The 26,608-nt window shown below is 39.2% G+C and overlaps 2 protein-coding genes and 1 non-coding gene across 6 annotated transcripts; 2 read left to right on the top strand and 1 right to left on the bottom strand.

Annotated features, from left to right (window-relative positions):
- The first annotated feature begins 4,594 nt into the window (after positions 1 to 4,594).
- Positions 4,595 to 21,365, top strand: LOC131325272 (perakine reductase-like). Of its 4 annotated transcripts, XM_058357432.1 has the most exons (8): positions 16,138 to 16,176; positions 16,209 to 16,267; positions 17,744 to 17,914; positions 18,616 to 18,819; positions 19,477 to 19,649; positions 19,852 to 19,948; positions 20,107 to 20,257; positions 20,995 to 21,365. In XM_058357432.1, exons 2-8 carry the CDS (start codon positions 16,214 to 16,216, stop codon positions 21,180 to 21,182), a joined length of 1,038 nt encoding a protein of 345 aa, XP_058213415.1. In that variant the 5' UTR covers positions 16,138 to 16,176; positions 16,209 to 16,213; the 3' UTR covers positions 21,183 to 21,365. The 4 variants fall into 4 exon arrangements, with proteins under 4 accessions (XP_058213411.1, XP_058213412.1, XP_058213414.1 ...); XM_058357428.1 differs by lacking the exons at positions 16,138 to 16,176; positions 16,209 to 16,267; positions 17,744 to 17,914; ... (3 more) ...; positions 20,107 to 20,257; positions 20,995 to 21,365 and adding exons at positions 4,595 to 4,870; positions 5,981 to 6,151; positions 6,906 to 7,109; ... (2 more) ...; positions 7,971 to 8,121; positions 9,136 to 9,606; XM_058357429.1 differs by lacking the exons at positions 16,138 to 16,176; positions 16,209 to 16,267 and adding an exon at positions 4,712 to 4,870.
- On the top strand, positions 16,623 to 16,837 carry LOC131328190 (small nucleolar RNA U3). The gene has a single exon (XR_009200463.1). It is a non-coding gene; the product is annotated as a small nucleolar RNA U3 (small nucleolar RNA).
- Positions 21,366 to 22,335: 970 nt separating the features above from the next.
- Positions 22,336 to 26,539, bottom strand: LOC131327822 (hydroxycinnamoyltransferase-like). The gene is made up of 5 exons (XM_058360952.1): positions 26,468 to 26,539; positions 25,632 to 25,910; positions 23,946 to 24,283; positions 22,621 to 22,876; positions 22,336 to 22,536 (listed from the first exon to the last, which is right to left on the bottom strand). The coding sequence occupies exons 1-5, from the start codon at positions 26,537 to 26,539 to the stop codon at positions 22,336 to 22,338; spliced, it is 1,146 nt and encodes a 381-aa protein (XP_058216935.1).
- Between the last annotated feature and the right edge of the window lie 69 nt (positions 26,540 to 26,608).

Raw genomic sequence — 26,608 nt, 5'->3', positions numbered from 1 at the left:
ATCAACCCAATCGAACAAAGACAGTCACAACCAAAACGATCGCAAATGGAGTACTGAACAACCATACCTCAGCCCGTGCAAGGAGGAAGACGAGGGAGAGTTGTAACCGTCGGTCAGGTGGTGGAGTCACCAGAGTTGTTCGGCGACCTCCTCTCTTCTCTCTCTTCGTTGGTCTGGGTTTCAAAGAACGATGAAAACAAATGAGATGAGAACAGATAAAGCAAAGGGGGATTTGAAGGGGTAAAACCGTCTTAAAACCTCCCGGATTTGCCAATGACGGGGTCTGAGCTCTCCTTCACAAATCCAGCTTCACCCGGAGATGAAACCGCTACAGTATTTATCTTCACCTTCCAAAAATCTGAACCAAACACCGGATTTGGTCGACACCCGGAGTACAAATCAGGGGGGTTCTCATATCCCCCTTCATCTCCTCCATCCAAACAGGGCGCTAGTTTCTATCGTTGGAATCTATACTCAAGAACTCTACAACCCTGGTTTTTTTTTCAAGCCTAAAAACCCAGAATTGAGCTTTGCTCCCCCTTCCCTTCACAAAATATGCGCCTCTGCATTTGTGTCGTACTGGTTCTTCGCTCAAAGAACTGCTGCTGCCTTGGGGTTAGCAGTGAAAGAAAGAGCCCGGCTTTCATTTCTTCATTTTTCTTCATAGCTGAGTCAGGGTAGTTTCAGAGTTCGAGATATCTAAGCTTGGAGGTTCCGCTTCTCTAATCTCAAAACAAAGCTGCCCGGACTTTGTGTCTTCCTTAGTTGGTGTGATGCCAAACGTTACTATTAGTTGTTACATATCCGTTTTAACTTAACCGCGGACTAAATGCAATTATCTTCATCAACAACATCATAACGAAAAATAAACTGGTCATTCAAATCCGGTTGACAAATAACAGAAAATAAAATTCTATGGAAACAAATCGACAAACTTGACCGAAAACAAATTAAATCAGTGAAATTCAGCAACCGAATGGATCATCATCTTTTTCCGTTCATTAGCATAGTTGGGTCCAAGTCCAACACAGCTTCGTCCTCGTACAGCTTAGCAATCTGATCCACTGGCAGTGTCACTGTCACGGTCCGACCTAGACCTCCTTCCGATGAGGGCATGACTGTAATTAATGTAGGGGTTCGATTTAGGAGGAGGGACCTTGGCCTGAACTGGTACTTCTCTTACGCTGCTCTGTTCCTCCGCCGCTGAACCTGCAACAAGTCACTAAGGCTGGAATAGCCTAGTGACCCTCCGACGATCAAGTTAGATGTAAGGAGAGTTGTTTTTAGGTCTAGGGTTAGGGAAAGATGGCATACCTTTCAAAGATGAGTATCCCTTTGTATTTATAGACCTAGGTTAACTTAGGCTCCAAGCTAACGCGTGGAGATCACGCTTAGGTAACCGCCTCGGGTGACGTCATAGATGACCCACCGGATAAGACGGTTACGAAGCACATGGCCAAACCTGGCCTAGATGATTCTTTCCGCCACGTGTCGCTCTTGGTCCCCTCTTGGTGCGCTACTCTTTCAAGAGATAACGGAATGCTTGTTCTTCGGTAATACCCGAAGCGCCAACAGGAGACTTGACACCGAGCGAGTACAGAGGAGTTTACACGGTCACGCCTGATATGAGACTTCGGTTAATGGTAGTCCGGTTAGATAACCGAGGCCATCGCCGACGCCCCCACATAGGAGCCGTTGGAGAGTTGATCAGGAAAATATAGCCGTTGGAACTTTACTGATCAACAGAAATTACTCAGAGTGGTCGTCCGGGTGGTCGACCGGCCGGTCATCCAGTGGGTCATCCGGTCTGTCATCCGATGGTCTCTGGTGGTCACAGCTCTCTGTTCAGACAGCCGGCCTGTCAGCCGGTTCGTCAACCTGTGGCTCAAAATTTCATCTAAATAAATTCGTTAAGGCATGTATTGAGCTCACTAAGTCTTTATAAATATTAATCATTGAATCCAAGCGACTTTATGCAACATGTCAAGACAAAGAAAAAATTTGTCCGAAAAAGGACTTCGCGATAAAAGATTTTCTTTTGCCAAATAAAAATTTCATCAATATAATCATCAAAATAATAAATAGTAATGCATATAATTTTCAACAAATTATCATGCATATATTTTTCAACAGATACTTATTTTGGTTACAAATTTATCGGGGCTTTGTTTATTTTGCTTTGTTGAGCCATATTATCCACTTATCACAAAATTCAAGTGCATTTTCATTTACTTCTGACTTCTCCATCCGATTCTGTTTGGAACCTATGAAAAGTAAAGGAAAAGAAAAGAGAAGGAAGATGGAAGGGAAAATTTACTATTTACTAAGGTCTGTTTGTTTCAATGTAAAATGTTTTACAATATAAAATATTTTTCAAAGTAAAATATTTTTTCAGAAAACAAACTTCAAACTTTTATTTTCCGGTGCTTGATTGGCACTTGAAAATATTTTCAAAAATCAACAAAATAGAGGGGAGAGAGAGAGAGAGAGAGAGAGAGAGAGAGAGAGAGAGAGGGAGGGCTTAAATGATTGAGAGATTTGAGAATATTGGAATTGAACGTGGGTCATGAATGACGATTGAGAATAGTGAACAGTGAGAATTGTAGTAAAAGGTTATGGGTTTTCATTTCAGAAAATAACTTAGGAAAGATTTAAGGGTAAGTCATTTTCATCCAATTAATGAAAAATATTTTGCATGTAAAATATTTTCTTCTTTTTTTACACAACCAAACACTGAAACATAGGTAAAACATTTTACCGAAAAATATTTTACGTCCAAACAAACGGAGCCTAAACTTGAAATCTTTATTTTCTTCTCTATTTCTCTTTCAACCAAACAATAAAAAAAATTAAAAATTTCCTTTTTTTTCATTTCTTTTTTCTTGAGTTCCAAACAGAGCCTAATGCTTGGGTCGTTAGTTTAAAGACTCCCTCCAAATCCAAGGATAAGCTCTCTCCTCCTACCTTCTCCCACTAACAGAACACTACCTTCTCCCACTAACAGAACACCCTTCTTCTCTCCCACTAATTGAACACTCTTCTTCTCCCACTCGATATCTGTAATTAAATTGCTGTTCTTTTCCACTGAGATGTAATTCTCCCAAAAAAAAGTTAGAGGGCAACTATTGGCAATCCCGTATTTTCTCCCTCAGCCCGTTAAAAATTTTCAATTATACTCTACAGTTAGTTACCGAAATTGAGATACATTTTCAGCATACAATTACTGTAGGGAGGTATTCCTGAACAGGTCCAAAACGAGCCCGAGCACGGTCAAAGAAAAGGTCAACGCGCTATGGACCAGTGATATGAGAAGTTAATGGTCCAGAGAGGTTGTACGATTCTTGGTGCAATAACACGAGACGTTATTGGACCAAATACAAGGAAAATGACATGAGATGCCACTGTTCAAGAAACTTGTTCGGCAAGAGAACCGAACAGGAGGAGAGCTCCTTAGAAAGGAAATGGTCCAAATTGCTTCCTTAGGACCAGTTACATGTGAAGTAACTGGTCCAGGCCGTCTGTTCGGCCATGAGATGGCCGAACAAAGAGAGAAGTCCTATTAGAGGGAACATTCTAAAAGGGTCCAGAATCACTGGTATTCCATTAAGGGATGAGATCCCAAGAATATAGGATCTAAGAAAGATACCCAACGAGTATGGGATGTTCGGCTTGTTATGGAAAGAGTCCTACAAGGATTAAGGAAATAAACTGATAAGGGAACGAGAATCCAAGAGATCCTAGTTTTCCTATACGAGATAGGAAACCTAGGGCAATATGGATACTTGGGCAGTAAGCATCCATAAATCTATAAATAAGAGGTAAACCTAGAGGAAAAAAGGTACGCAATACATTGTATTATTCGATATTCACCTACTGATAATTAGAGTTTTCTTTAGTACGAAATATTAACAAAGGCATCGGAGGGCCTTTGCCACGAGAGGCAAAGGTGCACTCACTCCTTGTCTGTTTTGCAGGATAAGGATTTCGTTGACAAACTAGGGTTCCGGTCAAGAGGCACGTGAAGCCGTTGCATTCCAGTGCTGTTCAAAGCACTACTTGAATTTGTCCACCTACAATTACCGAAATATAATATTTTTTTCAACAACTATTTACCGAAAATATATGTTCGGCAGTTGTTTACCGAATGTTGAACATATTTTCGACATTTAGTTACCAAAATATAATCTTGTTTTCAAAAGCTATTTACCGAAATGTTATGTATGATTTTCAACAACTATTTACCGAAATGTAGTGGGCTAAGGGAGAAAATACGGGGCTGCGAATAGTCACCCCCAAAAGTTAACGACATTGGGGGGTTTTGTCAAAATTTGTGAAAATTCGATCGAACAATAAGTGAGAAGCATTTGTGCAAATTTTGACTAAATTCAAACTTGCATACGCATCGCGTATTAACCTATCGTAATGAATAAATAACAATTAAATAAACGTCATACCTATACATTAGCATGCTAATGCCGTGGCCACCAAAAGGGAGTACACACCAAATTAAAAGGTGCTCCCCTCCCTTTATATATTAGAATATTAGAATAGATAGATAGATATTATCAGAATAAATATTACTAGTAGAATAGATGTTTCGACTTTCATGACGTCAGTGCTTGCGGAGCGCATCTTAGACCAGTTGAATCTTGACGTAAACCGTGGCGCCAGCATAAACCCCAGTTTTTCAACCAATACTCACACTATATATACCTATGCATCATGCATCTGTGTGTTAGTATATACTAGAAAGAAGGAAAGTTGGCAGTTGATAATCGGAGGTAGACGACGAGAGGGAACTTAGGTACTGAATATGGCTGTTGAAGCAGTGGGGATACCGCAAGTGAATCTGGGAAACCAGGGACTTCAGGTATGATAAATTCCCACCAAGGATCTCAATCTGAGAATTCGAAGTTGGGGAGCAAATTCTTTACGTATGTTTAATTTCAGCAGTCTTAGAGCATCAAGAATCTGTTGTGCATTGTGCTTGTAATCTGTTGCTTCTTTTGTTTACATTGGCATTTTCAATCTCAATGGTGTCTTTCCGGCGGTACCGGCTCTGAGCAAGGGCGAGCAACACGTTGGTTTTGGCCCCCAAAATTTTGTTAGACAACGGCCCAAAAAGTTGCGTATTGTTCATTAGGGGTGCGTTTCCGCTATATTATTGGAATCCTGGCTAATGACAATAGTCAAGTTGTTTTTGCTAAATTGGTATTTCAGTTGATATATGTGAGGACTGAGGAGAATGACCTACCTAAAAATTCGTGGAGACATGGGTTTTAGTCAAGTTAGTCTGTTTAGTTTAGCGGAAACGCTCTTAATATAGGTCTAAATACTTGTGTTCAATCTTAATGAGCATGTCAAATGAGTGGAAATTTGTTATACGACCATAATCAGTACTTTTGCTGCTAAAAACGTTATTTTTTTTTAGTGATCTTTTACATTGTTATAATGATATGCTTAACTTGTTGAATATTAATAACTTTGTTTTTTGAAGTTGCAGTGTCTTTCTATCATTTTTCTTGTAAAAATGTACAAAAGCCTCCTGTTTTCTTATTTTCTTAAATACGACTGTCAAAGTGTCAGGGCCAGACCGACTTTTCGTTTGTGAACGATTTCCGAGAGAACTAATGTGGTTGACAAGTTTTGAAACTAGTCTTTGAGGATTTATTTTTAGGGAAAAACTCTTTTAACAAATTACAGACATTGATAAACAAATAGGGTATGATTTCATGTTTCAAACTCTTGAAAACCATTGTCACTTAGTATTTAATACGGTATGATTTCACGACTTTTGGTGATTCCGTTTAAACGTACTAAGACAATAACCAAACACGAGACATTATGTTAAGGTAAATCAAACCCTTGACTAATAAGCTTGGGGTTAGGCAGCTTGTGGGTAAGTTAAAGAAATGTTTTGTCAAGGCACTTTTGCGTCTCATTCATTTTTACAGACTGTGCAACCTGTTTCTATTCTCAGGTCTCAAAATTGGGTTACGGCTGTATGGGGCTCACTGGAATCTACAATTCTCCAGTCTCTGAAGAAGATGGCATTGCATTACTTAAGTACGCCTTTAGCAAAGGAATCACTTTCTTTGATACATCAGATGTTTATGGGGCCGACCACGCAAATGAAATACTAGTGGGAAAGGTAAATTGTATATAATGTAGCAGGTTCCATTTATATGATAGTTGATAGCAGTGCATTTGGCCTGGTTGTGAAATCTTGCTCATAGACTTGAACTTAATAAAGAATGGAACTTAGTATTCTTACTATTCTATCTGGAGAGCAAAATAAAGAATTGAACTTAATATTGTTACCGGTAATCATTTTTTAAAATCGTTACCGATAATGGTAGACTATGCCGAAATTGTTTGTTTGAACAAGTCCTGAAGATCTAAAATGCTAAACTTGTGTTCCTCTGCATTGGGACGATGTGCCATTGCCGTTATTCTCATCTCAGATCTTTTTGAAGGGTTGGCATTTGTCGAAGACATACTCCATATACTATGCTCGTTTCTGGAACTCAAATCAAACTGAGAACTAGACAGTGATAGTACAAATTCATAGCAATAACCCTTTTAGCATCAGATCATTCTTGGATCAGAAAGAAAATATGGATTGATGCAATGTACCAAAAGGATTAGAAAATACAATTAAGTGTATAGAATTTGATTGGACAAAAATTTCTATTTGCCATCAGTATAGATCAGCAAACTATACTCACCATTTTTTATGTAGTTCAGCAGCTACCGGTCGGGGCGGGGTAACCGACTGTCCCATAACTACCATAACTCTTTTTCTGCATTTTCTGGACAACCATCTTTTTATTATAGCTGTTTGTAATCTGCCTTTTGCCAATTGGGTGTTCATCCATTTCATTTCAAGATCCTTAATCTTTCAGGCATTAAAGCAGTTGCCGCGAGAAAAGATCCAATTAGCGACAAAATTTGGAATCTTGAGATTTGACCCTGCTGGGTTGGTTGTGAAGGGTACAGCTGAATATGTGCGTTCCTGTTGTGAGGCTAGCTTGAAGCGCCTTGGTGTGGACTACATCGATCTCTACTATGTACACCGGATTGACACATCAGTACCTATTGAGGAAACTGTAAGTATCTTGTTTATTATTCGATTCGTTAGTACGCCCCCAAGTGGTTTGGACAGTTATAAGTGCCATTGGTCTCATTTTGTTCAGAACAAGACACAAACTGTCTTAACCGCCTTTGTTCTTTCTTCTAAGAGACGGTGATCTTTTCCTTCAGCTAAGCGATGTTGGAATTTATAACTGGGTTGAATTTTCTGCTTAACGGACAGATGGGGGAACTTAAGAAGTTGGTGGAGGAGGGTAAAATAAAGTACATTGGATTATCAGAAGCAAGCCCAAATACGATAAGGAGGGCGCATGCTGTTCATCCTATCACTGCTGTACAAATGGAGTATTCCATTTTGACTCGTGACATTGAGGAAGAAATAATCCCGGTTTGCAGGTATTTAATATGGTGCCTAAATTATTGTGGAACTTCGATCCTAATTTACTGACATTATCTTCAAAAAGTTGGAGATGTCTATTTCAACTTTGTTCTCTATCATGTTTTGTGATTTCTTCTTCATTGGAGTTCACATTTTAAATTTCTGCCATTTATTATTTTCAATTACACTTCATCTCATTGTGTTGTTTACTTCAATCCAATTTTCTTTTCATTTTTTTTGGTTATCAGGGAACTTGGAATCGGGATAGTTCCATACTCCCCCATTTCTCGTGGGTTTTTCGGTGGCAAGGCAGTTGTGGAGAGGGTCCCTGCAAATAGCTTCTTGGTATTGACCTACATCCATATCTGTTTTCTTGGTTCAGTTTTATTAGTGGTGGATGAAAAGCATCATCGAGACCTAATTCATTCAACAATTTCTTCTTCTTGGTTATAGTCCAATGAATTAGATGAATGACTTACTAATATTTTCTTTCTATCAGCAATCACAACCTAGGTTTTCAGGACAGAATTTAGAGCACAACAAGATCTTCTATATGCGTATAGAAGAGTTGGCTAAAAAGCATGGCTGTAGCGTTGTTCAACTCGCACTTGCATGGGTTCTTCAAGGGGACGATATGGTACCTATTCCTGGTGAGTGCCTAATCAAAATTCCGATTCATTGGCAATGCAGTATGTATGAAAAGCTGTCAAAACTGCTTGAAGGTAAAATGAAACATTGGACATACGTCAGAGCTTTACCTCGTATCAAAGCTCTTGACCCTTTTGGAGTCAATATAGAAGACGTTGAATTAATCAGTTCCAGTTCCACCATTTTACCATTCTTCTTCTCCTCCCCCAACCATCATGCCACTTGACATTTGGGATTGGAAGTTTCACCTTTGAATGTGAAAGGTTGGCATCCATTATACCATTCTTCTTCTCCTCTTCCAAGCTCCAGCCTCCACCAACCAACTAGCATGCCCCTTAATATCTAGGGTTGGAATCGCAGCTTTGAATTTCAGAGTTTTTGCCATATCCCCTACTGGCCGAATAGGAATGAAGCACGTATCAACATGATCGAAAATGCTTGATCCCAAGTTACTACTCCTAGTACTCCACTTAATTGTTTATATAAAGACTGACCACTCTTTCCGTCAATGTGGGATATCACAGTATTCCTATTTCTCTTGTTGATTAAGTTGAATCGGTTCATATAAATTTGTCTGCTAGCTGGTCAAATATTGTACTCTTATCATTTTTATTGTATTAGTTCAGCTAAAAACAAGAAAAGAAAGACAAGGAAAGGAAACACCGGTTTTAGTCCTTTTTTAAATTTTGGCTCTTCGCAATGTAGTAGGTGCGAAAAGCCACTTAAAAGCTGAAATGCAACATGAGGCAAATCTCTGAGCTTTACCTCGTATCAACCTCTTCACCTTTTTGGAGGCTCTACAGAAGTTATTGAATCCTGTACTATCATTTTTCTTAAATATTAGCTCAGGAAATAAAAAAATAAACAAAGAAAGGAAAAGGAAGCATAGTTTTTTGGCAGGGGCCTGGACTAATAATTTAGTATTAAGTTAGCTCTTCAAAATGTTTCCTACACCTTTTTGCATCTTGTTTTGTTCCAAATGGTTTAGCATTTAACCTGTTCTTGTACATCTGCAGGAACAACTAAGATTAAAAACCTTGATGAGAATATTGGTGCCCTGACAGTGAAGCTGACTGAACACGATGCACAACAGATTTCCGATGCAGTTCCTGTTCACGAGGTGGCAGGGCTGAGAACATATGAAACTTTGCACCGTGTTTCATATAAGTTTGCAGACACTCCATTGCCAAACGATTCCAAGTGATTGCATATTTCCCAATATTTGACTGCCTGACTGCCTGAACTCAGTGTGCTTCATTTTCTCAGAAGAAAGTCTATTGTATTGTAAAATAAAATGTAGTCTGCAAGCTCTGAATAAGATTTCTCATGCGAGTGCATATTTTTTCCCTAAATATATGGATGTGTTGAGATGAAACACACACAACAGTGCTCCTAGAGCATTACCATGTGGTGCTGTAGCTTGTAAGACTCTTATCCAATACACAATAATGTAGGCTCGACCACAAAGTTTGTGGTTCTTATACCAATATGTGGTTAAAAAGGGTGGTTCTCGCACAAATGTGTGATTCTCTTCATTGCATTGGTCTTTGTTAAGCTATATTTATCGGGCCTAGTTTTCTTTTTTTGAGCTATATTATCTACTTACTCACACAATTAAATAAATTTCTTTTACTTTTACTTTGTACCAATAATCCAGTACGTCCATATCAAACAATAATCAAATTTTATATCAAAAATATAAAATTTTAGTGTACTTGTTGAACAACTCTCTGAAACCATGGTAGAGCCACCCCTGTTGTCGGGGATCCAAGTCGGCCATACCTGAGCAGCAAATTCATTGAACTTAAGATTTTAGCCCTTTCCCCAAATGGTGCAAATCATGTGAACTAAGGGATACAAGTCTTATCGATTAAAGAATGCAAGACATGTCTATAAACATCTATTCTAATATATAAAGGGAGAGAACCAATTGGTATAACTATTTTGGGAAGACGTGTCATTAATTAACTGTCAGGATTGAAGAGGTAAAATTGCAACACCCAACTAACTACCAACACCCCTGTTTCCTTTCAACGTTCCCTTTCTCTACATTTGTGTTCTTACTTTATCATTCAATGGTGTTGAATTCCCGCCCCCCCCCCCCCCCCCCCATGTGTGTTTGTATTCTGTAATCATATGATTGTGGGTCTTATTTTTGCTTATCATCATTATAAAAAATGTCATGCTGAGTACGTTTAATTTTAGGAATGCTCCACAACACTTCCAAATTGATATTCCACTACCTGCATTGTACTAGCTCAATTTGGATGATAAAAATCTTGAGGAGAAATGGAAATGTGATACCATATTTCCATGATGCTGAAGTTTAGAAGGAACATGAATAGGAATGCAATGTCACACTCTCCGGATTCCTACGTTTGGGAAAGACATTAATATGATTGTGATTCGGGCTTTTTACCACTAGGTACAGAAAATAAAAAGTATTTCTCACCAGGTCACCTCCAATTAATGAAACATCAAAATCCTATGAAAGTACCTAAACCCTGAAAGTGCCTAAACCCTAGGGTATCCTATGAAAGTGCTCAAACCCTAGGATACCTTATAAAAGTGCCTAAATCATAGGGTATCATATGAAATTGCCTAAACCTTAGAGTACCCTATGAAAGTTCCTAAATCACTAAAACACTATGATAGAAAAGTGTACCATAAAACCCCTATGAAAGTGCGTAAATGCTTTATAAAAGTGCCTAAACTTAAACCCTAGAGTATCCTAAACCCTAAAACCCTAGCGTATCCTAAAATTCTATGATATCCTAAAACCCTAGGGTGTCCTAGGGTGGCATTTCCATTAATAATAAATGTATTTTGTAAAAAGTAGACTTAATGGTAATTAAGTATTCTATCTTACCTTAATGAGAATTAAGATGTGGTTTTCTGTACCTAGTGATAATAATCTCTTGTGACATCCCGATGACATATCCGACCGGGAATCACATTACCAGATTGAATGAGAATCTGATTTCTCCCTTACCCAACGAGAATCTTAGATTCTTAACTTAATCAATAAAAAAAAGGAAATATTGACTTTGATAAATTTCCAAAATAATTGATTCTTGCATAAAATTACTGAATTAATCCAAACACTAAAATGAAATTATTTCAGGTATTGTATTCTTAGTAATTTCATTCCTAATAATCATATTCTTATTCCCACTCAATAAAATTCTTAGGAATCACATTCCTATTCCTACTGAAGATTCTGGTCATCCAAACTGAGCCTAAGTGTTTCTCAAACTGGGGACGACGTTAATAGATCTACTTGACTTGCTTTAAAAGAAAAAAAAAAAAACTTGATTGGTGTGATAATTATTTTGCTGTTGTTTATTTGCAAATAAAGTAAGGACGTTACAAAAGATCTAAGAATAACCTAAAAGCTATTTGTGCATATCTTGCTAAAAAACGACTTGCACATGCATTTCCCATAAAAGATTTTAAAAACTTCAATCTTCAAACACTATTATGTATGGGCCCCATTTGTATATAATCTCGCGATTAAATTCCTTACATCTCACGTGGAAATTCCACATTTTCCACCACCCATTATGGGTCTCACTGTGTGTTTATTGTAGTAATTTGAACCATTCATCTTGTAGGGCCCGCAAATTAGTATAACTGGGCAAAAAAAAAAAAAACTTGATTGGAAATTGATAGTATATTAAAAATTGAAAGTCGGTTTACAAAATAAATAGTTATTAACAATTTAACTTCAAAATAATTGACAGAATTAGACTATTCATTTCACAAATCAAAATTCATTTTTTGATATTACTTTTAATGTCTTATCAAACTAATCTTTTGTGTGGATATACTATTCGGAAGACCTATAAGATGAAGAGCAACACTACAGCCACCGAACCCAAAAGCAGCGACCAGCCACCGCACGCGTGTGGGCCCCCCTCCGGGCCCAATTCAAGCCGTTCAATAATTAAAAAAAAAAAACCAAGTGGGACACGTGAGAAATCACCCCCATCCGATACATTTAGGTGCTTAATTCTGTAGAGACCCGTATTTTTTTTATTTTTTATTCTTGAAATATTTATCAAAAGGGAAATTGGAAAATGTGGTTTGTTGGGTGATTATTTGAATTGAGGACTAAAGTGAAAGAATAGAGAGTGGAGGGAGTGTAAGTGTGAATAAAAGATATATGGGTATAAATAGAGGTGTGTGAGAAGTAGGAGATCATTTTTTATTTCCATTCCTCATCTCTCTCTCTAGCGTCCCTCCCTCTCTCCAGCCGATCTCTCTCTCTCTCCTCCTCTCACTCAAAAAGCCTCACTCAATCTTGCAAAAACCTTCAAGAATCAACCTCCCTCCGGCCTTCCGATCGTGTCTCTAAGCTTGAATCGAAGATTTGAAGTTCAAGAAAGCGAGGGCTTGTTCAAAACACGTAGATCTTGGTTATTGTCGCGAGGTAGGAATTTCTTTACCTCTTTTATATGTATATATGTTGAAATGATGTAGAAATCGTGCTTGGATCATCCCCCTTTGGTGCTTTGAATGTCTGTCAAACTGCAGAAAATCGCCTTGAAACAGCGCGGTATTGATACCCAAAAATGGGGTATCAATACCCCATCCATCTCTGGGCTTCCAGCCTGCCAGGTATTGATACCTGACTCGGGGGTATCAATACCCCTTGTTGTTCTGGACAGCTTCGATGCTGTTTTGTGTTCCTTCGATCGTTTCAACCCCTAATCGCTTCTAAACCCTTTCGAATACCTTCTAGTTTATCTTTTGCTTATCTGATTGACGTCTTATGATTAATTGATGTTATTCGTGATCCTTAGGCCTTCCGTTAGTAGGAAATGATAAGGGTCTAATTGATTAAAATTTTGTTATTTTGCATATCATTGATTGGTCGAATGTTTATGAACGTTTGTGACATATTTGTGAAATGGTTGGCATGTCGTACATATTTTATGTTAGATTGTGGTATTGTGGTCTTGGGAGGGTCATAACTTGTAAATCGAGTGAGAAAATGGTTGTTTGTGTCGGGAGTTGATTTAGGAAGTCTCGTAACGCAAGGGGTGGTAATATGAAGGCTTAGACGGTCTCGTAACGCAATGGGTGGTAATACGAAGACTTAGACGGTCTCGTAACGCAAGGGGTGGTAATACGGTGACCCAAATTGTTAGGGATCACCGTGACGCAAGGGGTGGTAACACGGTAATCCACGTGGTGTTATACGGTAACGCAAGGGGTGGAAATACCAATAGAGGTGATTGGCTATAATGAGTTGTGTCGAGGTTACTTAAGTTGTTTAACATCGTGTGAACTCGGTGGTACATTGAGCTATAGGCATGTGTTAGGACGATCACATTGAACGTTGGAATGCACTTGAGTCTATTGTTACCTATCGATTGAGCCGTACTTCTTGCCTTCATTTCACCTGCACATTTTATCATGTTTACATATAGAATTGGTAAAGATTTTCCTACTGGGCTAGTGTAGCTCAACCTAATCTTTCTCTTCAGGTTCAAACGCTGGATGGTAGATTGCATATGTTGAATGCTTAAAGTGCGACTTTTGGAAGCCAACCTCATGTAGTTACTTGATCATCTTTTGTAATGGACTTTATTTTGGTAAAGATGAGTTTGTAACTATTTATTTTAGAAATTCCTTTTGACTAAATTGTTTGTAACTTAAAAGTTAGTCCGTGCAAATACTTAAGTTCTATTTGGGGCTGGAGTGCCTAAGTTTTATAACTTTGATCTTGGAGACTAATTTGTAATCTGAACAGGTGGGGACTTCTTTGGGGTAATATACTTACAATAAACGAAACTTTTTATTAAAATGTTATTTAATTATGTTGAAAATCGAGGGCGTGACAATTCAATCTTTCACTTTTGAACTGCTCGGATCATTTGATTTTTGAAAGTTTAGATCAAGCACTTACACGTATCGGACGGGGGTGATCTCTCACAGGTCCCACTCGATTTTTTTTTAATTATTGAACGGCTCGGATTATCTGTATGGGGCCTGGAGTGGGCCCGACAAGTGTACTGTGGCTAGTCATCGCTTTTGGGTTCAGTGGCTATAGTGTTTTTGTAAGATGAACGAATCAAATTACTGCAATAAATGCACGATAAGGCCCCAAATGGCGATGGTGAAAATCGTGTAATTTTGTGTAAAGAATTTATAAGGGAATTGATTTTCACATTCCCTTTTTACAAATCACTTTCTCTTTTTTTATCTTTATCTACTTGAATTTACTATCTTGCCATTTATTTAATACATTTTCCACCACCCATTATGGGTCTCACTGTGTGTTTATTGTAGTAATTTGAACCATTCATCTTGTAGGGCCCGCAAATTAATATAACTTTGCAAAAAAAAAAAAACTTGATTGGAAATTGATAGTATATTAAAAATTGAAAGTTGGTTTACAAAATAAATAGTTATTAACAATTTAACTTCAAAATAATTGACAGAATTAGACCATTCATTTTACAAACCAAAATTCATTTTTTGATATTGCTTTTAATGTCTTATCAAACTAATCTTTTGTGTGGATATACTATTCGAAAGACCTATAAGATGAAGAGCAACACTACAGCCACCGAACCCAAAAGCAGCGACCAGCCACCGCACGCGTGTGGGGCCCCCTCCGGGCCCAATTCAAGCCGTTCAATAATTAAAAAAAAAAAAACCAAGTGGGACACGTGAGAAATCACCCCCATCCGATACATTTAGGTGCTTAATTCAATCTTTCACTTTTGAACTGCTCGGATCATCTGATTTTTGAAAGTTTAGATCAAGCACTTACACGTATCGGACGAGGGTGATCTCTCACGGGTCCCACTCGATTTTTTTTTAAATTATTGAATGGCTCGGATTATCTGTGTGGGGCCCGGAGTGGACCCCACACGTGTGTTGTGGCCAGTCACCGCTTTTGGGTTCAGTGGTTGTAGTGTTTTTGTAAGATGAACGAATCAAATTACTGCAATAAATGCACGATAGGGCCCCAAATGGTGATGATGAAAACCGTGTAATTTTGTGTAAAGAATTTATAAGGGAATTGATTTTCACATTCCCTTTTTACAAAATCTTTATCTACTTGAATTTACTATCTTGCCATTTATTTAATATATTTTCCACACATTCAAGGACAATAGTAAATTCATATGGATAAAAACAAAAAAGGAGTGTGGATGGTTAAAGGGAAGTGTGAAAATTATTTTCCCTTAGGTTGCGTTCTTGTAAACTTACAAGTCTAAAACTCGAGACAAATCGAATAAGTATAAAAATATGGTCCAATGTTGAAAAAATTCAAATAAGACGACACTTTAAACAAATAACACAGTTGTTTGATACCTTTTTTTTCATATTTAGTGAACTTTTTATTTCTTACAGTAATCATTTTATACTTTTTAGACTTGTCTCATCGAGACAGATAACTAATCCAAAAAATATCATTTAGACAAATAAAACACAAAACAAAGAAATGGGGATTGATTTTGACACTCCCCTTTGAGAGTATTGTTATTAATTTGGGGAGTGCCAAAATCACTCTTCCAAAGAAAATACTACTCCCTCTGTCCGAATTTAATAGTTTTTTTTAGAGTTCGTGTCATTTTTCAATCGATTATATCTTCTAATTTATAATGTTGTACGTGATTTCGAAAACATAGTATTATAGAACTAATCGAGATCTATCAAACAGATCCATATTCGATATGAAATTTATTACAGATTTAAAGATATAACCCATTTTTTAGCTGATTAGAATAAAATTAGGAACAATTAAATCCGAATGGAGTGAGTAATTATTAAGTTTACAAGAACGAGGCAATGCCCTTCTTTTTCACTGAAAAAATGTACTGTACCAGTATACTCCGTTTCATGACGTCAGTGATTGCGGAGCATTGTAGACTAGTTGAAAACGTGTCGTAATCCGTGGCGTCAGCATAAACCCCAACCTTTCCAACAAATCACACTCTATATATATATACTCACCAAAAAAAACTCCTATTGGGTTTATATACTACTGGTAAATAAAGTTGCAGGCAGTTTGACAATCGGAGGTAGAAGAGAGAGAGAGAGAGAGAGAGAGAGTGAGTGAGAGAAAGAGTGAAGATGGCTGCTGAAGTTGAGATCCCGAAAGTGAATCTGGGAGCCCAGGGACTTCAGGTAACAAACAAGTTTTTATTTTCCTTTATAAAACTCTGGTTCAGCGCACCTCGACTAATCAACTCTACCGTGAAAGGGGACCCATTTAAAATCTAACGGTGACCAATTTAACATCCAAGTAAAGTTTTGTATGGATTGATTCCAAATGAATAGGTAGAAATTGAGAAGTTCTGAACATGATATTCTAAATATGAGGCCAACCCAATTGGCTAGGTAAAAGTTTCTATCTTGAAACTAGAATTTTGCGCCGTTTGGCACTTTAAGCCCCAAGCGTTGACGGCGGAAGCACGTCCCACATCGACTAAGTACGCGAAAGAAATGATGTATTTAATAACGGAAAACAGAGATAGAGAGCACGACCTTACTTGAACAGGATCTGTTCTATAGGCTCGTACATCTGTATCCTTGATTACTAAGGAGACAGGACCCCAAGTCTGGTGGATGAAACACGGCCTCGTGATCAGAGCGTGATTAACAATTCTGGAGCCTGAAGGCTTTCAGAGCAGTAGAGGATCGTTCTCCGCCACCGATAAGGTGTCTGGAGATGGTCATGAGGCTTTCTGACAGACCCAATCTTTTTGCCCTGCTGTTTTCGTTCATATCGGGGTCCGTTCTTTAGAAATTTTGTATTTTGTAGCAGTAGAGGATCGTTCTCCACCACCGATCAGGTGTCTGGAGATGGTCATGAGGCTTTCTGACAGACCCAAAATTTTGTATTTTGTAGCAGTAGAGGATCGTTCTCCACCACCGATCAGGTGTCTGGAGATGGTCATGAGGCTTTCTGACAGACCCAATCTTTTTGCCCTGCTGTTTTCGTTCATATCGGGGTCCGTTCTTTAGAAATTTTGTAGCAATAGGTGTCGTTTTGGCGACAAATGATGAAATGATGAACTAAATTGTGATGCATCACGCAGAGCAAAACTATTTCCGGCGCGATAGGGCATTTTATGACTTTGGTGGAGTTTTTTGGGGCAATTTACATATTTGCTGGGGTGTTTGGGCAAGTTTGTAACTTTGGTGGGCTTAAATTCTACATATAATTTGTACCTTATAAAAATAGTTACAAATTTAAGAAAAGTGAGTGAGGTCAATTGACCCCGGTTGCCCTTACCTCCCTCCGGCCATGAAATTCAGAATTTAAAGTTGGGTGCAAATTTTTAACAGGTTTTATTTCAATGGTCTCCAATCGCTTAGCATCAAGAATCCCTGGCGTTCATTGTGCTTGTAATCTGTTGCTTCTTTTGTTTACATGGAATTTCAAGCTCAATGGTGGCTCTCCATTTGTGAACTATTTCCAAAAGTACTAACGTGGTTGACGGATCTCGAAACTTGTTTTTGAGGATTAGTTTTTGGTAATAAACAAAAAAAACTCGTTCAATGAAATTATAAAACCCGATACAAACTGGGGTTAGGCAGTTTATGGGGGATTTCTAGAAAATGGTTTACAGACTGTGCAATGTGTTTTTGTATTCTCAGGTCTCAAAATTGGGTTATGGCTGTATGGGGCTCTCCGGAGGCTACAATTCTCCAGTCCCTGAAGAAGATGGCATTGCAATACTTAAGCATGCCTTCAGCAAAGGAATCACTTTCTTTGATACATCAGATATTTACGGGGCTGACCACGCAAACGAAAAACTAGTGGGGAAGGTAGTTGCATTTATATGATAGTTGATACCTATGCATTGGGCCTGGTTGCGAAATCTTGCTTATAGCTTTTTTGGACACTTAATGCACTCTATTTGGTGAGCAAAATAAAGAATTGAACTCAGTATGGTTAAGGGAGTATGGTAGACTATGTTGAAATCGTGCGTTTGAAGTAGTCTCCCGAAAGGCTGAAATGCTAAGCATGTGTTGTTCTGTGCATTGAGACAATGAACCGTTGCCGCTACACTAATCTCTGGTCTTTTTGAAGGGTTGGCCTATGTTGGAGTCCTTACCGCGTATACTATGCTCGTTTCTGGAACTCAGCCAAACTGAGAACTGGACAGTAATAGTACAAATTCATTGCAATAACACTTTTAGCATCACATCCTCATTTTTTGGATCAAAGAGAAATTATTGATTGATGCAATGTAGTAAAAGGAGTAGAAATTCAATCAAGTCTATAGAATGTGATTAGACTTAATTTTCTATTTGCTATCGGTTTAGGGAAGCAAATTGTACTCACAATTTTTGACATAGAACAGCGGCTACCGGTTAGGGCGGGGTAGCCGACTGTCCCTTAACTGCCATAACACTTCTTTCTGCATTTTCTGGACAACTATCTTTTTGTTATATCGGTTTTTAATTTGCTTTTTGCCAGTTGGGTATATGACATTCATCTCATTTCGAGATCCTTAATCTTGCAGGCATTGAAGCAGTTACCGCGAGAAAAGATCCAGTTAGCAACAAAATTTGGAATCGTGAAAATGGACCAGACCGGGGTGGTTGTGAAGGGTACAGCTGAATATGTGCGTTCCTGTTGTGAGGCTAGCTTGAAGCGCCTTGACGTGGACTACATCGATCTCTACTATGTACACCGGATTGATACATCAGTACCTATTGAGGAAACTGTAAGCATCTTGTTTATTATTCCATGTATTATTGCACCCCCTAGTGGTTTGGAACTTTGTAAGTCTAACATTGTAGAAGATACAATATTCTATTTGAGAGCCATGTCTTTAACTAAAATGTGCTACTTTCAGTTTTGATTAAAAGACATGACTCTTTGTAATAAGGTGTTTAGAGTCCCATAAATACAAGGCCTCTCTAGTACGTTTCTATACATTATGGGCCATCCGAGATTCAGACTTGGCACCCACCCTTCGTGCAACATGAGACACTCTTGAGATCTGTGGGTTGTATCTTGGAGTCGTATTCAACCATTAGAACCAACACGAAGGACACAAACTTGGTTTTAGGACAGCGAATGACGTGCCTTTCATCGATCTCTCATGCTATTTTCCAACTCTTAACTATCTCATATCTTCAGTTATTTGTGTTCATATTTTAACGATTTGTGACACTTCTAATAGTTTAGTACTTTGTGATAATTGTGCGATAAATCCCAACAATAAGTGCCATAGGACTCTCTCTCTTCTCAACAAGACTCCAGACCGTGTCAACCTTTCTAGTTCTTCGTTCTTTCTCCTAAGAGTAAAAGACGTTTCCCTTCACCTAAGCGGTCCTTGAATTTATTACTGAGGTTGAATTTCCTTCTTAATGGACAGATGGGGGAACTTAAGAAATTAGTGGAGGAGGGTAAAATAAGATACATTGGATTATCAGAAGCGAGCCCAAATACAATAAGGAGGGCTCACGCTGTTCATCCCATCACTGCTGTACAAATGGAGTACTCCCTTTTGACACGCGACATCGAGGAGGAAATAATCCCAGTTTGCAGGTATTTCAAATTGTGCCTATATTTCAAATTGTTCTCCATGACTCCATCGTATTTTGCGATTTCTTCTTCCTTGGAACTTGCATTTAATGTTTTAGCTGTTTACTTGTGCAGTTACACTGGGATACTGCATCCCATTTTTTTGTTTACTTCAATCGACTTCGTTTTTTTTTAATCTTTCTAAACATGCTTCCTTGCTTATCAGGGAACTTGGAATTGGGATAGTTCCGTATTCCCCCACTGGTCGTGGTTTTTTTGGTGGCAAGGCTGTTGTAGAGAGTCTCCCTGCAAATAGCTCCTTGGTATGGAACTACGTCCATCAGCTCTTATTTTTTGGTTCAGCTTCATTAGGGGTCGATGAAAAGCATCATCGGGACCTAAATTCATTCGGAAATTACCTCTGTTTGGTTAGTCCAATGAATTAGATGAATGAACAACTAATGTGTTTTCTTTCTATCAGCATTCATTTCCTAGGTTTACGGGGCAGAATTTAGAGAACAACAAGATCTTCTATATTCGTATAGAAGAGTTGGCTAAAAAGCATGGCTGCAGCCCTGTTCAACTCGCTCTTGCATGGGTTCTTCAAGGGGACGATATGGTTCCTATTCCTGGTGAGTGCCAAATTTCGAGTTGTTGGCTTTAAAGTATATATGAAAAACTGTCAAAACTGCTTGAAGCGAAAATGAAACCTAGAACATACCTCCGAAGTCAGAGCTTTACCTTGCATCAGAGCTCTTGACCTTTTTGGAGTCCCTACAGTAGACATAAATCAGTGCTACCATGCATGATACCATTCTTCTTCTGTTCTTCCAAGCTCCAACAGTCAACTAGCATGCCCCTTAATATCTGGCGTTGGAAGTTTCGGCTTCGAATTTGAATGTTTTTTTTGATCAAATAGTGTACTGGCTACCAGCCCAATATGAACTTGAATGAAGTACTTGTAAACAAGAAAAAATACTTAATCCCAAGTTACTAGTAGTAGTCTGCGTAGTTAATAATATCAAGACTAATACCTCTTTCATCAATGTGGGATATCATAGTATTCCGATTTCTCTGCGTGACAAAGCTGAATCTGAGCTTTTATCTATATCAAGCTCCTGACCTTTTCAGAGGCACAGCGGAAGTCAATGAATACTGTACTATCATTTTTTATGGTGTTAGTTCAAGATATAGTATGAAAATAACAAAGAAAACAAAATGTAGCATAGTTTTTTTATTTTGCAGGGGCCTGAACTAATAACTTAGTTTTAGGTTAGCAAATGTACTCTTCAAGTGTTCTCTACACCTTTTCGCATCTTTTTTTTACCTTCACTGGTTTAGTATTTGACGCCTCCTTGTACGTATGTAGGAACAACAAAGATTAAAAACCTTGATGAGAATATTGGTGCTTTGGGTGTGAAGCTGACTAAAGATGATGCACAACAGATTTCTGATGCAGTGCCGATTCTTGAGGTGGCAGGGCCGAGAATATATGAAAGTTTCCTCCATGTCTCATATCATTTTGCAGACACTCCATTGCCAAAGGATGTGAAGTGATCTACTTTGTGTGTTAGCTGCCTGATCAACTCAGTGTGTTTCCTTTTCTCAGAAGTACTAAAATAAAATATCTGTAAACTCCAAATAAGATTTCTGATGCGATTCATGCGGATGCATATTTTTCTCTAAAGATTTGGACATAGTGAAATGAAAAACGTCGACTCAGACTCCCATGGTTAAAAATGCGATGAACAACTCTTAGAAGGTGCTACTTACTGTAGCTGCTCTGGTTAAGAGGCAGAGTAAGAGGAGACATGAAGTTTTTAGTACTGTAAAACTAGTTTGTTTCCATTCCGTATTCAGTTCCTACAGGGATTATTTGCTTTGTAAAAAGCCCTTCTGGACGCATTGATGCGAACTCTACAACAAAATGTGGCTCCCAAACTTAATGTGTGATGGAAAAATGACCTAGAGCACCGCGCGACAGTGCTCAATAAGAACTGAATAAGCACTCCACCTTACCACTTTTATCCGAGAAACTGTATCAGACTTGTGTTCAATGTTAATAGCTTTCACTGGAGGCAAAGTCATACATGCACTCGCATTGCTTAATAGTAGGTGCAAATTCCATAAGCAGATTTGTTTTCAGATATTTCAAGTTTTCGATTTACCAATAGAATTAGTTTTTATAGTTGGAATCTGTTTTCAAGAACTCGGGAACCCTTGGGTTTTTTTTCAAGCCTAAAAACCCAGAATTGAGCTCTGCTCCCCCTTCCCTTCACAAAATCTGCATCTTTGCATTTGTGTCGTACTGGTTCTTCGCTCAAAGAACTGCTGCTGCCTTGGGGTTAGCAGTAAAAGAAAGAGCCCGGCGTTCATTTCTTCATTTTTCTTCATAGCTGAGTCAGGGTAGTTTCAGAGTTTGAGATGTCTAAGCTTGGAGGTTCCGCTTCTCTAATCTCAAAACAAAGCAGCCCGGACCTTGCGTCTTCCTTAGCTGGTGTGATGCCAAACATTACTAGTAGTTGTTACAGATCCGTTTTAACTTATCCACGGACTAAATGCAATTATCTTCATCAACAACATCGTAACGAAAAATAAACTGGTCATTCAAATCCGTTGGACAAATAACAGAAAATAAAATTCTATGGAAACAAATAGACAAACTTGACCGAAAACAAATGAAATCACTGAAATTCAGCAACCGAATGGATCATCTTTTTCCGTTCATTGGCATAGTTGGGTCCAAGTCCAATACAGCTTCGTCCTCGCACAGCTTAGCAATCTGATCCACTAGCAGTGTCACTGTCACGGTCCGACCTAGACCTCCTTCCGGTGAGGGCATGACTGTAATTAACCTTTCCCCTTCCACATTGCCAACATGATACGACACGTGGACCGGCTTCTCGTCCTTCTACATCGCTTCATACATCAACGACTCGCACGTAGTAGTACTCCCCTTGGGACCGCCTGGAATGATCATGTGTTCCAGGCTAACGCATGTTAGTTCAGGGCCATACATCACAAACGGTTGCTCGTATCGCTCCAGCTCCTCTACTTTCTCCCGTTCGAAACAATCCATAACCGAGCCCAGCTCTTCTTCGACACTCGCCACATGGTTATGCACTATCCCCGCCACGCGTTCCAACCCCCAACTCTGTAATGCTTCTGTATCCCACGACAGTCGTGAGAAATGTAATGCATTGCCAAAATACCCGATAGGCAGAGGCAGATGGATGAGCTTCCTGGAGTCTCTGCAAATAGTGAGATAATGACTATGGTTTGTTCAACAGGGGGATTCAATCTCACCACCCGCGTCCAAAACAACGCTAATCGCGCATTGACCGCGTCGTTCCGTGTCAAAAATATATTTATAAAAATTTGGACCCTAGAATAGTGGTCAAGACCGAATGTCGATCCGCAGGGACAAATTGGCTAAGTTACTATCATTTCGATCAACTTCTAGATTAATTTGGAAAAGTAAAGATTGATTGATTGATTTTGAAGAGGTAATTGAACTAAAGAGCAATTTAATTAAAAGGTTTAGAAACAATGAAGGAAAATATCCAGAGTTTCGAATCCACCCTGACTGCGTAACAACAATATGCATAGACTAGATTTATTTATTCGAATCAAAAGAGATTATCGCTAGGGCTTGCAAACACTTTCGATAACCGTCAGGGAAATAATCTGGTTGTTCTAAGGCATAGACTATCCCATAGCACGGAACGTCTCTCAGTAGCATGGTCTGGCCACCTAACGGCACGATCCGTCTTTCGAGCATAATCTATCTCAGAACTCCAACTACAATCAGTGAAAACCATTGCAAATTGGGTATTTGAAATCGCGAATACAAATACTAAATCGGTAGGAAGAAGTAAAATCAATTCATTCAATTGTAATGAAAAGGGTTTTGAGTTTTACAATCGATCCGAAAAACAAATCAAAACCTATGCATAGACAAGGTTACTTGGCGCAGAGTTTCATCTTCCCCTAGATAATGAAGTTAGCCGGCTTCCAGAGGCCCTGTTTTATGCGCAGCCCTCTTCGGAATAATTCGTGACCCCCGTGATAGCTTGGGTCTCCTCCTTTTATACCCTACACTGACCGACTTTCCCATAAGGAATGAAGAATCCTTTCCTCTGGCCTAAGTCTTGGTCAATATTTCTAATGCTATATTGCTTGGGGCCACCAAATAGTATTGTTTCATGGCATAACAATTCTAGCAATAATAATTTCACTACTAAGCCCTCGTGGATAACAGGAGCAAAATTCATAAGCCCAAATTAGGTGAGTAAATGGGTACTTTTTAGCACCTATCACGCATCAAATGAGGTGGCATCAGGGCATTCCATATGGATATCAGAAAGGCATTGCTTCATCTTTGCATCGGGAAATCTGAAAGTGGCAGTCGCCATTTGTCGTTTAGGAACACGGTCTTTGGGCTTGCTTGCGTAAAATTTCGACAGCATAGTGTTGGTTTTCGGAGATGGTTTGGAATCTGGTGTTGGGAACTGGTGAAAGACTGGAGGTTGCAAAATGGGTTCGCCTCGTTGGAGCTGAGCCCATGACTTGACTAGCAGTGTTGCAGAAGTTTGGTCTGCATGCATGTGGCTGCAGCTTAGTCCTATTGCTAGCCCTCCTCCTTCAAAATCACTTATCTGCAGAGTTCACAGATACTGTATGGGTCATTCTACGTACCTTCCTCCTACCTTCAGCAACTAGTTTTTTACGAAAATATTGCATAGTCATAGCTTCGCATACATATGATAAGACTTCACAACAAGAACACAGGAATGGCAGAATCAGGACTTTATCTCTCGAGTAGGGCTGTAAACAAACCGAGCAGCTTGCAAACTTGGCTCGGCTCGTGAAGGCTCGGCTCATTTATTAAAGGAGTCAAGCCAGAGCTTGAGTTTTCGGTCGAGCAGAGCTCGGCTCGTTAAGGGTGGCTCGACTCGATTAAAAAGGCTTGTTTAGTAAATGACTCAGCTCGGCTCGTTAAGGCTTGAGCTGAGCTTGAATTTTTGGCTCGTTTAGTAAACAAGCCGAACTCGATCTCGACAAAGCTCGGCTCGACTTGTTTACAGTCCTACTCTCGAGGCAACAAGCCGAGTCTCCGGGGTGATTATCATGCTACTATAAAGGGTGTTCTGCTCTCGCTCCCCGGGGTGTCATGGCCAACCTTGCCGGCTACCTTGGCACGACATTGACATGCCCACACGGCATGTGCTTGGCTGTTTGGCTATGAAACCGCCGATTGTCCTTGTTAATCATTATTCGATCTCAAAGGCCAACGAAATATGATCAATATCCTATAGTTCCATCTCATGCTAATGTATCCAGAGTGTAAACTTGCTTTGAGCATTCTAATTCAAATTCCTTCAAAGCAAGAAGATCTATAGTAACAGTTGGTGATCAGATCTTCGAAACAAATCATCCTAATAAAGCACCCGATTGGCTTCCATACGCCCTATCGAAAATTCTATAAAATTAAAGGGATAGAGTCCCAAGTTCTCTCAAACTCTGACAGCCCCTTTTGATGGTGAGAATGGGTGAGATAAGAAAGAGGAGCTCTTTCTCACAAAATCTCACCATTTTTGGTGAGATTGGGTGAGAAAGGGGAGAAGCCAATCAAAACATTTCATTTCTGTACTTTTCTCTTCATTTCTCACCAAAATAGTCAATCCAAACGAGTGATTTGGCTAGAAACCAAAACCCGTTCTTTTCTTTTCTCTTGAAATCACTCCATCCAAAGGGGCTGTGAGGGTACAAAAGGAACATGTTATTTCTGTAAGTCTATATATGAGACTGTATCTAAAAGACTAAACTCAAAAACTACTTCCACGAATCCAGTTTTGTATTGATATCGGAACTTGTTTGGAATTATTGGCATATTATTTTAGGCTAGTGAGTGGAGGTCAGGAAGACTGATATAAATGTCAATGTGCATGCAAAACTTATTTGCGTAAGTGATTGTGGTTGTAAAAAATTTGTTTGATTACATACCTGGATGCAAAACGGCGACAATATACTTGGATCATCAGGCATGTCCCCCCACACCGTCAGATCTCTCTCATCGGACCCACTACCAAATCCGAGCCACTCATCAAGCGTGGCCCCCACCTTTGCCCTCAACATTCTAACACCAGCGTCGTTGCACTTCACTAACCATAAGTTGTCACCGCCACCACCACCGTGACTCTCCTCCGCCGGTTGTTGGGCAGCCAACTGACCCGTGACCGGTGGGTAGGAGCACAGGAGCTCCGAGAGCGAGAGAGCCGGAGACTGGCCAAGTCGGAGGAGTCAATATTTCAATGTTTGGTTCACCATTTCCAAATGGAATCAATATTCACCTAAGTAAAAAAACTATCATTCCACTACAAAAATAAAGGAATTGCCATTCCATTTATTTATCACACCAAAATTACTAGTGCTTCTCCAAGATTCACTATTGCCACACCAAAAATTACTATAGCTATTTGAAAAATTATTATTGTCGTTCTAAAAATTACTATTGCCATAGCATTCCATTGCAAATGAATATCACGTGGCGGTACCCGTCGGCGATCTGGACCATCCAAGTAGCGATCCAATGTCTCAAATCCGAACCGTTACTGGTATCCTACTGGCACCAAAAAAAAATTCCAGTATGTAGAGCTAGAGATTAATTATGGATAGCAGATGGGGGACTGAGGGAGAAATAGAAACACGGGTCAGTTGTTTGTTGACTTCATTGATAACGGCACATGGGGCTACGTCAAGATAACTCCACCCGCTTGATCTCATTAATGGGAGAAATTTTTGGGTGCAAACAGGGTACAACTAAACAGGGTACAACTGACGTGGTACCCGATGCATGCATTCGAACCACGATGCAACCGACGGTACGGATTGAATGCAACCGTCCGTTGCATTTTTGGACGGTCCGAATGTGCGCATTTGGTATCACGTGGTACCCGATTTGCAACCAAAAATTTCTCAAT

The sequence above is a fragment of the Rhododendron vialii genome, chromosome 5a (genome assembly GCF_030253575.1).
Source record: "Rhododendron vialii isolate Sample 1 chromosome 5a, ASM3025357v1".
Lineage (NCBI taxonomy): Eukaryota > Viridiplantae > Streptophyta > Magnoliopsida > Ericales > Ericaceae > Rhododendron > Rhododendron vialii.
The sequence above is the reverse complement of the archived record's forward strand: the minus strand, read 5'-3'. Positions and strand labels throughout refer to the sequence as shown.

What these genes read in the sequence shown, in the direction of transcription:
- LOC131325272 (XM_058357429.1), top strand. Translation starts at nt 4,814, where the DNA reads ATGGCTGTTGAAGCAGTGGGGATACCGCAAGTGAATCTGGGAAACCAG. An exon ending in ACGAAAAACTAGTGGGGAAG is followed by an intron (nt 17,915 to 18,615) that starts GTAGTTGCATTT and finishes TTAATCTTGCAG; the next exon opens with GCATTGAAGCAGTTACCGCG. An exon ending in CGATATGGTTCCTATTCCTG is followed by an intron (nt 20,258 to 20,994) that starts GTGAGTGCCAAA and finishes GTACGTATGTAG; the next exon opens with GAACAACAAAGATTAAAAAC.
- LOC131327822 (XM_058360952.1), bottom strand. Translation starts at nt 26,539, where the DNA reads ATGCAACGGACGGTTGCATTCAATCCGTACCGTCGGTTGCATCGTGGT. An exon ending in TGTCGCCGTTTTGCATCCAG is followed by an intron (nt 24,284 to 25,631) that starts GTATGTAATCAA and finishes TGAACTCTGCAG; the next exon opens with ATAAGTGATTTTGAAGGAGG. An exon ending in GATGCCACCTCATTTGATGC is followed by an intron (nt 22,877 to 23,945) that starts GTGATAGGTGCT and finishes CACTATTTGCAG; the next exon opens with AGACTCCAGGAAGCTCATCC.